This window comes from Branchiostoma floridae, chromosome 11, assembly GCF_000003815.2.
Source record: "Branchiostoma floridae strain S238N-H82 chromosome 11, Bfl_VNyyK, whole genome shotgun sequence".
NCBI lineage: Eukaryota > Metazoa > Chordata > Leptocardii > Amphioxiformes > Branchiostomatidae > Branchiostoma > Branchiostoma floridae.
In genome coordinates, this window is record NC_049989.1 from 23,412,554 (window position 1) to 23,423,716 (window position 11,163).

The 11,163-nt window shown below is 42.5% G+C and overlaps 1 protein-coding gene across 8 annotated transcripts in view; it reads right to left on the reverse strand.

Annotated features, from left to right (window-relative positions):
* LOC118425260 (CUB domain-containing protein 2-like) overlaps positions 1–11,163 on the reverse strand; it is a 104,934-nt gene that overhangs the window by 21,592 nt on the left and 72,179 nt on the right. Inside the window, exon 1 of one of the 8 annotated variants that reach the window (XM_035834046.1) lies at positions 337–518. The exons of 2 other annotated variants lie outside the window; for them this stretch is intronic. In XM_035834046.1, coding sequence (XP_035689939.1) covers positions 337–444 — 108 coding nt within the window. In that variant the 5' untranslated portion in view covers positions 445–518. Of the gene's footprint in view, positions 1–163; positions 315–336; positions 519–540; positions 640–1,414; positions 1,772–11,163 lie in introns of those variants that run through there. 5 more of the 8 variants (XM_035834038.1, XM_035834043.1, XM_035834047.1 and 2 more) reach the window with 5 other exon arrangements.

Consider the following 11,163-nt stretch of genomic DNA (forward strand, 5'->3'; position numbering starts at 1 on the left):
CATCATGCGATTTAAGCTAAGGGCACAACCCGCCGTACGTGCAATTTGTCCGTACGTTTTTATGGGAGGCCCCGATGGCACACAAAGTTTTGCCTGCACGTAAAGTCTGCGTGCTCCAAAATCCGTTGGATTCCCTACGAGTTCGTACGGAGGCGGTACTTACCACTTACGGATCCCAATAGATTGCCCACGTAGACAGCACGTATTTGCACGCACAGCGAGTTGTGCCCTTAGCTTTACGAGGTAAGCTTATCGTAGGTGCACCGCACGATTTATATAACCAGGGCTTAACGAAAGCTAACGGAGGATTGGGACGAGTGGCAGAAGCTGACCCACGTTTTGCTGACGATGTTGTGAAGGACGACCGTTTTGATGTGAAACTTGTCGACTGACATAAAGACCAAGTTGTATCTGGTTGTTCAGCAGGATAATAAGAATCTTCATTAAAACACTGTCACTGTACAGAGGCGCACGCAAGTTTGCAAAACTTTTGTTGACGCCACCACGTAGCAACAACACGAAACAAAACAAAATTCATACCGTTTGTTTAGTTGAAACACCAAGTCAAAAGAAAAGTCTGGCTTTAAATGCACACCACCGGGTCTTTCTGAGAAAGCATCCCCTCCGTCATTACATAAAAGAAGTGACGTCTACATGTAATTATCTCGTCCTTACCCTATAATTAGTGCGGCCACGGATCATTAAAAATCTGCTTGAAGAATTGAACATTAACAAATCCCAGCGGCGTGGAGTTCTTAACATTTATTTCATGTCTACATTTGTAATGTTTGTGTTCAATGGACATTGCAGTTATACCACTACCTGGATACAGGTGTGCAAACAGGTGTTCGCCAGAAGTCAAAGAAGCATAAAAGCGTTCAGGTGGCCATTCAGAAGAGAAACAAGTGAAAATCATACGCCGCAGGAAAAAAATTGAACATCAGATGAAGCTCCTATGACAATACCGCGGCCATCGTGCTTTTAACGGGGTTAGCTATCGTAGGTACATCGCAAGATATATGTGACCGGGGCTTAACGAAAGCTATCGAGGACAGAGACGAATAACGTAAGCTGATCCAAGTTTTGCTGGCGATGAAGGAGTACTGTTTTGATGTGAAAATTGTCGACTGACAGGCATAAAGACCAGGATGATAAAAATCTTCATCGAAACAGAAATACCGTCGCACTAGACAGCTGTGCACGCAAGTTTGCAGAACTTTTGTTGACGCCACCAAGTAGCGTTGACACGAAAGTTAAAAAAAGCAAAACGAATGACCGTACCGAGATTAGACATTAATTACAGAAGCGAATAATGTACAAAACGTTGGAACTTTTGCAAGCTCAGATCCGCGCAATTCTTCTGAATTGTGTGTTTTACACTCGACTATATAAAAAAAGTGTTAAGTGCACATACCTTTAAGCTTTTTTTGCGGGGATCAAGAATTAAACCACCCAAGAGAAAGTCTGGATTGAAATGAGGTACATTCACACCCGGACTCAGGGTGAGTTTATAGGAGAATGCAACAAAACTCGTCCGACCACAAAAGTAGCCTTAGGGCCCAATCCCCTGGACACGCAAAAACTAATGCGCGAGAGCAAAACATTTTTAAAATCCAACAAGAATTGTCCTGAACCACATGACTTAAACATCCGGTCCATTTTTTTCCCAGTCTTTACTCGTCATATGCTTATCTCAGGTAAGAGTAGGTGTAAGAGTAAATGTAAGAGACAATCGTCGCCATTTCATGATCACAATGATCCCCGTTCTTGTATAAAGAGGAAAAAAAAAGAGGACGCCGTGGCGCCATGCCCTGCCGAGTGCCCTGGCATTAATACTTTCCAATCAGAGGTTCGACTCCAGCTGTCTTGGACGTGTATTGAGGCATTTTTAACGGGATGTCTCATTTGTACTTTTTACACGGTGGTTCTTTTGGCCTCGAGACACTAGGAAAACCGTACGAATTTTGTACGGTTTTCATCGTGTCAAATAGAAAGCCGGATAAAAACGCCTAAAACACGTCAAAAACAGCCGGAGTCGTGACCCTGCTACCCTTACCCTGGAGAGCAGGTCCCCTGGTAAGTTTAACATTCTAATTGACATGGGTGACATGTGGCGACAGTTTTTTTTTTCTTGAGAACAGGGGAAGATCGATAATTGAGCGGATGTCATCCATGAAATTAAGTCAGTGTGGCCTAAGGAGTACATACTAGTAGCAGAGGGGACTTTCCAAGAAGCCCCCCCCCCATGAGACCAAAAGATTATACATGTAATTATCTCGTCCTTGTCTTATAATTAGTGCGGTCACGGATCATTAAAATCTGCTTGAAGAGTCCGACATTAAGAAATCTCTGGATTAAGTTATGAACATTTATTTCATGTCTACAATCCTTGTGTTCAATGGACATATACCTGGATACAGGTGTGCTAACAGATTTGTTTTTACAAGAGTGACTGTCACGAAAGGTTAAAATCCGGCCATTGATAAAAGATTTCATCATTCCAACATCTGCTTAGAGACTGTATTCACATTCCTCAACTATTCACCTGCTTATTTCATGAAGGACCCCCCCGGTCATGAAGGTCTGGACTCAAATGATACAACATGAACATACGGTCGATCCTGATATGAAGGAACGGTTATGGCAGCTGTTTAGGAATATAACAAGGCTAATTTTATGTTAGTTAGATAAATCAGAATAAGCTTCATTCTCGACACAGCATTTTCTATCTTTGTTAATGTAGTTAAAAGTCTTCTAATATGCCTGAACCTCATTTTGCTTTCAGCTGATGACCACTTGTAATTAATTATTCATGTATAAATGGAGTTCCGAACATTCATTGTATGTATACACTGTTTTAATTCAATGGGCATTGCAGTTATACCTGGATACAGGTGTGCCTTCAGGTGTATAAACACACCCGAATGTACCTGGCTGTTCGGACAGGTTGGAAGCCTGGACACCACATACAAAAAAACACCAAGGTCTTTCACCCTAACATCTGCTTGGAGGCAGTATCCGAATTCATGTGACAACTCAATTTGGGGGCCTTGTTATTAGAAAATGCGCGCCTGAAGTCCGGGATTAATGAGAGCGTCTCTGGATCTAGAATATAGAACTTAAGTTTGGGTTCTAGCTGTTGTCCCTCCCTAGTCCAGAACAGTGCGAAAACGCTCGCTCTTATGTGGCTGTCTCTTTAAATCCGTAACAATTCCGTATTGACATGTTTGCTTCATTAGCGTAAAATTTACGTAAGACAACATATATATAAATATATATATCCATCAACCCACGTTTTCATTAATTCTGTAACCCATGTTATTTACTACAAGGTTTGTTATCAGTTTTTGGATTGGCTGATTACTCTCTTTGCGCAGTATGAGTTGCGGTAAGCTTACAATCAGAGGGGCTGTTAACACGCTCCAATAACCTCAGTAAGCCCTTCGTCACATTACCTACCCGGGGCTTTTTGCGAAAAATTTAAGTTATTCTAATAAATATGCACAAAGCTTACTGTTGAATGTATGTTTTCTTATCCATTTCATTTTCTTGTAGTCTTTTGTATCGTACTTTCCGTTCCACAAAACTGTCCAGCCGGGCCCCTTTGTTGAAACGTGACGTTAGCCTAACAACTGTAATAGTAAACAACTGTGAACATGACTATATAAACCTTCGTGTATTACATGTCTGTATGAGGTCCGTCATGACATTTTTCATACGTAGTCGTACGTACAATACTCATCTCATTTGCATCTCAATCATTTTGTGCCATTTTGAGGTCTCGAGACACTAGGAAAACCGTACGAATTTTGTACGGTTTTCATCGTGTCAAATAAGAAAGCCGGATAAAAACGCCTAAAACACGTCAAAAACAGCCGGAGTCGTGACCCTGCTACCCTTACCCTGGAGAGCAGGTCCCCTGGTAAGTTTAACATTCTAATTGACATGGGTGACATGTGGCGACAGTTTTTTTTTCCTTGAGAACAGGGGAAGATCGATAATTGAGCGGATGTCATCCATGAAATTAAGTCAGTGTGGCCTAAGGAGTACATACTAGTAGCAGAAGGGACTTTCCAAGAAGCCCCCCCCCCCCATGACACCAAAAGATTATACATGTAATTATCTCGTCCTTGTCTTATAATTAGTGCGGTCACGGATCATTAAAATCTGCTTGAAGAGTCCGACATTAATAAATCTCAGGATGGAGTTATGAACAATTATTTCATGTCTACAATTCTTGTGTTCAATGGACATATACCTGGATACAGGTGTGCTAACAGATTTGTTTTTACAAGTGTGACTGTCACGAAAGGTTAAAATCCGGCCATTACTAAAAAGGCATCATTCCAACATCTGCTTGGAGACTGTATTCACATTCCTCAACTATTCACCTGCCTCCCCCCCCCCCATCAGACAAAAGAGTTGGCTTTTACCTGTAATTATCTCGTCCTTATCTTATAATTAGTGCGGTCATGGATCATTAAAAATCTGCTGGGGAGTCCAACATTGATCAATCCCAGGACGGAGTTCCAAGTTTTTTACATGTCTACAAAATTTCCATTCCATGGGCACTACAGCAATTTGAGTCGGCATGTTCCAGACTTGCGTGGAGCTTCGGACGAGATGATTGTTTTGAACAGGCGAAAAGTGGGGCGCGCGTGGATGTCATCCATGAAATCGCAAGTCAGTGTGGCCTGATGGCCAGGTGGCTTGAAAAGGCTTAATTTGGCAGGTTTGGCTGTACTTCGACTGGCATAAGTCATGACTCTATGGATGGAACACAATTTGGTGTAATGGAGGGTTATGAGGAATTCTGAAAATCTTAGCAGCTGGCCATGGTACTGCATTTTAGAAGTTTATTTCTTTGTTTGAATCTTTGTTTATTCTTGAGAGGCTTAGCTTTCTCATTAAAGGCATGACCTGGGGCGAAGATATTTTCTGCATAGCTGGATTCATGACAAGTGACAAACCTTTGTGTTGGAATGGACAAGCAGGGGGTCCAATGGGTCATGGGATGATTTTTCAGATCGCCTACTTTAGTATCGCCCATCAAGAGGCTGAAACATCATCATGGGTCTGTGATTTCCTGACTGCAAGGAACCAGCGAGTCCGATATAAACGATCACTTTCCGAATGGCAGACGATCGGCTCATCCGCACTGCACTCTACTTGGCCCCGTCCTTTTCTCTGTTCTAATTAACGCTGCTACAAGCAAAGCTGACAGCCTTGTATTTCAACAATGTAGATGACATTAAATGCTTGGAAACAAGAAGTAGCTACTGTCATCTCCTCTCGTCTGCAAAGCGAGTCGAACCATGTCTTGGACAAGGAGGACGAACCACATGCTCCTAAATGATTCCAAGTTTTCGGCAAGCAGCAAGAAAACTATTCCTTCTCACGCGTCTCAGAAAGTTCAGTCTATCATGATCACCTTGGTGATCTACACAGAATACTAATATATACACCGTCTACTCCAGTATACTTTGCCCACCTCCACCCATAGCAATAAGGTGACCAAGTTAAGTGGAAAGGGTTCAAAATCAACATGACAGTGCCAATACCCTGGATATGCATTTGTACAGATGCACTTGCACACCCGAGCCTTACCACTCTAGCTGAAAGGTGTGAAAGACTGCGGGTCTGAAGTTTGCCAGATCTCTCCTGAACTCTGAATTTGAACACTGGTTACCAAAGCGCAGATCTACGATCTTTGGTAGAAGTACCAGAAATGGACACCAACTCAGTATCCCAAAGGCAAACACACTGAGATACAATAATTCTTCTATACCATATCAGATTGCTTTTGGTAAAGCAGAATGGTCATTAGTATTTTGCGCCATCTTATAAGTATATAGGTTAACAGTCACTTGAACTACTCACTTTATACGAAAGTGAACTTTCTTACATGAAAGCAAAATTTATGTAACATGCAGATCTAGAGAGACAGCATACCACGTCAACAAACATTACTTGATGCCCTTAAAACGGAAAATACTAATGCGGGAGGGCGAAAACATGCTGCTAAACCACCGAACTACAAGACTGGTAGTACGAATTGAACCACAGAACACAGTCTGTCAAAAGAAAAATCTGTAGTGGGCAGATGTAGGTCGTCTTATTCATCTTAGCTAAAGAAATCTATATGTAATGGCCATTGATATATTGACAAGAACGAGCAAATAAAGAACTGCACTATTAGGAGGTATGAGGCTCCAAGAACTGTGGGTGATATAAGACTGTGATGAGAATATTCGTAGGGCAGTTTGACAAATATTACCGCTTTTCGACGTTGTACAAAACGAGTTTACGACAAGCAGGCACATAATGACCTTTTTCGGCAATATTAATCTGAAGTTCCAGACTTGCGTGGAGGTTCCTCAGAGGTGAATTTTTAGAACCGGGAAAAGTAATGCACGCGTGGATGTCATCTATGAAATCAAGGACCTCCTTGATGAAATCAAGTCAGTGTGGCTTGATGGCCAGGTGGCGTGAGGAAGTCTTATTTGGCGGGTTTGACTGTACTTCGACCGGCATAAGTCATGATTCTATGGAGGGACCACAATTTGGCGTGTTGGAGGGTTATGAGGAATTTTGTAAATCTTAGTAGCTCTCCATGTTATTGCATTTTACAAGTTTACATCTTTGAATCTTTGTTTATTCTTGAGAGGCTTTCTCAGTAAAGGCATCACCTGGGGCGAAAACATTTTCTGCATAGCTGGAGTAATGATAAGAGACACTCCTTTGTGTTGGATTTGAAATGGCCCTTGAGGAACAAGCAGGTGATTTATGGACATCAAAGTACGTACATACAAAATTCAACACAAAGGAGTGTCACTTGTCATGGATCCAGCTATGCAGAAAATATTTTCGCCCCAGGTGATGCCTTTACTGAAAAAGCTAAGCCTTTGACTTATGCCGAAGTACAGTCAAACCTGCCTAAATACGAGGGGTGATCAATTAGTCCTCGGCCAGAAATAATTAGATACTTTGTGTAACATACATTATACGTGATGGTAGGCGCATATATTTTGCATGTTCACCTCTATAGCATACCCTTTTGCCACATACTTAATGCCTCTTTGACAGTCCACAACCAATTGAAAGAAGCTACATTTTGCCTGTCCCAAATCAAACTATGCTGATAACTTCAACCCCCAGTAACATTATGGCCACGGACTTTCAAAAGAGTCGACTGAGTCAATTACAACACTGTGATAGCTACGTTGCCAAACATGGGTCTGAGACTATCAAAAAGCTGGGACATCAACGTGTGTCTGTGATTTCATTACTGCAAGGAAACATCGAGTCCGATACAAACGATCACTTTCCGAATGGCAGACGATCGGCTCATACGCAGTGCACTCTACTTGGCCCCGTCTTTTTCTCTGTTCTAATTAACGCTGCTACAAGCAAAGCTGACAGCCTTGTATTTCAACAATGTAGATGACATTAAATGCTTGGAAACAAGAAGTAGCTACATCCCCTCTCGTCTGCAAAGCGACTCGAACCATGTCTTGGACAAGGAGGACGAACCACATGCTCCTAAATGATTCCAAGTTTTCGGCAAGCAGCAAGAAAACTACTCCTTCTCACGCGTCTCAGAAAGTTCAATCTATCATAATCACCTTGGTGATCTACACAGAATACATACGCCGTCTACTATATATACACCGTCTACTCCAGCCCACCTCCACCCATAGCAATAAGGTGACCAAGTTAAGTGGAAAGGGTTCAAAATCAACATGACAGTGCCAATACCCTGGATATGCATTTGTACAGATACACTAGCACACCCGAGCCTTACCACTCTAGCTGAAAGGCGTGAAAGACTGCGGGTCTGAAGTTTGCCAGATCTCTCCTGAACTCTGAATTTGAACACTGGTTACCAAAGCGCAGATCTGCGATCTTTGGTAGAAGTACCAGAAATGGACACCAACTCGTCATCCCAAAGGCGCTAGGCAAACACACTGAGATAGAATAATTCTCCTATACCACATAGGCAGATTCCTTTTGGTAAAAAGTTTAACCCGTGGGAAGAAAGACAAACAGTATATATTTTGCTCGCACCGCATTTACTCTGTTGTCTACCAAGTACTATACGTGAGTATCATGTATACCAAACAAAATGAATACAAAAAAAATGAATCACGTAACCTTTATAAAAATCTCCAAAGAGCCAGACGTTTCGAATAGCACACACTGTCTTTCATGAGCGATTGAGAATGATAAACTGTTTCTTTGTTAACCTCTCCGTCACCTTTTTTTGTATTTTGCTTATAGACAGACGATGACAATGTGGCGCTGCACTCAAGTTTTAGCAACTGACATTAACAGTGTCACAGTACAGACAGAAGGTAAGTTCTTTTACCTCCCCGATCAAAGTCAGGTACCCACTTTTACACCTAGATGAAGTGAGGAAGGTCGTGTAAAGTGCCTTTCCCAAGGGCACAACGTCGGGGGCACGGCGGGTATCGAACTCGGAACCTCTAGATCCCGAGTCGAACGCTCTACATGTACCAACTACGCCACATGCAACGCAAAACGTTTAATACCAACACAAGCGATGACAAGCTATGTCCACATTTGGTCGGTTAAAGCATAAAAGCAGTTAAGTGGCTATTCAGAAGAGACACAAGTGAAACATCGTACGACGCTTGAAAACTTTTGAACTTCGCAGGACGCTCCCTCGACATACCAACTATTCACCGCGGTCATCATGCGATTTAAGCTAAGGGCACAACCCGCCGTACGTGCAATTTGTCCGTACGTTTTTATGGGAGGCCCCGATGGCACACAAAGTTTTGCCTGCACGTAAAGTCTGCGTGCTCCAAAATCCGTCGGATTCCCTACGAGTTCGTACGGAGGCGGTACTTACCACTTACGGATCCCAATAGATTGCCCACGTAGACAGCACGTATTTGCACGCACAGCGAGTTGTGCCCTTAGCTTTACGAGGTAAGCTTATCATAGGTGCACCGCACGATTTATATAACCAGGGCTTAACGAAAGCTAACGGAGGATTGGGACGAGTGGCAGAAGCTGACCCACGTTTTGCTGACGATGTTGTGAAGGACGACCGTTTTGATGTGAAACTTGTCGACTGACATAAAGACCAAGTTGTATCTGGTTGTTCAGCAGGATAATAAGAATCTTCATTAAAACACTGTCACTGTACAGAGGCGCACGCAAGTTTGCAAAACTTTTGTTGACGCCACCACGTAGCAACAACACGAAACAAAACAAAATTCATACCGTTTGTTTAGTTGAAACACCAAGTCAAAAGAAAAGTCTGGCTTTAAATGCACACCACCGGGTCTTTCTGAGAAATCATCCCCTCCGTCATTAGATAAAAGAAGTGACGTCTACATGTAATTATCTCGTCCTTACCCTATAATTAGTGCGGCCACGGATCATTAAAAATCTGCTTGAAGAATTGAACATTAACAAATCCCAGCGGCGTGGAGTTCTTAACATTTATTTCATGTCTACATTTGTAATGTTTGTGTTCAATGGACATTGCAGTTATACCACTACCTGGATACAGGTGTGCAAACAGGTGTTCGCCAGAAGTCAAAGAAGCATAAAAGCGTTCAGGTGGCCATTCAGAAGAGAAACAAGTGAAAATCATACGCCGCAGGACAAAAATTGAACATCAGATGAAGCTCCTATGACAATACCGCGGCCATCGTGCTTTTAACGGGGTTAGCTATCGTAGGTACATCGCAAGATATATGTGACCGGGGCTTACCGTAAGCTATCGAGGACCAGAGACGAATAAGCGTAAGCTGATCCAAGTTTTGCTGGCGATGAAGGAGTACTGTTTTGATGTGAAAATTGTCGACTGACAGGCATAAAGACCAGGATGATAAAAATCTTCATCGAAACAGAAATACCGTCGCACTAGACAGCTGTGCACGCAAGTTTGCAGAACTTTTGTTGACGCCACCAAGTAGCGTTGACACGAAAGTTAAAAAAAGCAAAACGAATGACCGTACCGAGATTAGACATTAATTACAGAAGCGAATAATGTACAAAACGTTGGAACTTTTGCAAGCTCAGATCCGCGCAATTCTTCTGAATTGTGTGTTTTACACTCGACTATATAAAAAAAGTGTTAAGTGCACATACCTTTAAGCTTTTTTTGCGGGGATCAAGAATTAAACCACCCAAGAGAAAGTCTGGATTGAAATGAGGTACATTCACACCCGGACTCAGGGTGAGTTTATAGGAGAATGCAACAAAACTCGTCCGACCACAAAAGTAGCCTTAGGGCCCAATCCCCTGGAGACGCAAAAACTAATGCGCGAGAGCAAAACATTTTTGAAAATCCAACAAGAATTGTCCTGAACCACATGACTTAAACATCCGGGCCATTCGTTCCCCAGTCTTTACTCGTCATATGCTTATCTCAGGTAAGAGTAAGTGTAAGAGTAAATGTAAGAGACAATCGTCGCCCTTTCATGATCAATGATCCCCGTTCTTGTATAAAGAGGAGAAAAAACGAGGACGCTGTGGCGCCATGTCCTGCCGAGTGCCCTGGCATTGATACTTTCCAATCAGAGGTTCGACCCCAGCTGTCTTGGACGTGTATTGAGGCATTTTTAACGGGATGTCTCATTTGTACTTTTTACACGGTGGTTCTTTTGGCCTCGAGACACTAGGAAAACCGTACGAATTTTGTACGGTTTTCATCGTGTCAAATAGAAAGCCGGATAAAAACGCCTAAAACACGTCAAAAACAGCCGGAGTCGTGACCCTGCTACCCTTACCCTGGAGGGCAGGTCCCCTGGTAAGTTTAACATTCTAATTGACATGGGTGACATGTGGCGACAGTTTTTTTTTTTCTTGAGAACAGGGGAAGATCGATAATTGAGCGGATGTCATCCATGAAATTAAGTCAGTGTGGCCTAAGGAGTACATACTAGTAGCAGAGGGGACTTTCCAAGAAGCCCCCCCCCCCCCCATGAGACCAAAAGATTATACATGTAATTATCTCGTCCTTGTCTTATAATTAGTGCGGTCACGGATCATTAAAATCTGCTTGAAGAGTCCGACATTAAGAAATCTCTGGATTAAGTTATGAACATTTATTTCATGTCTACAATCCTTGTGTTCAATGGACATATACCTGGATACAGGTGTGCTAACAGAGTGCTTTTACAA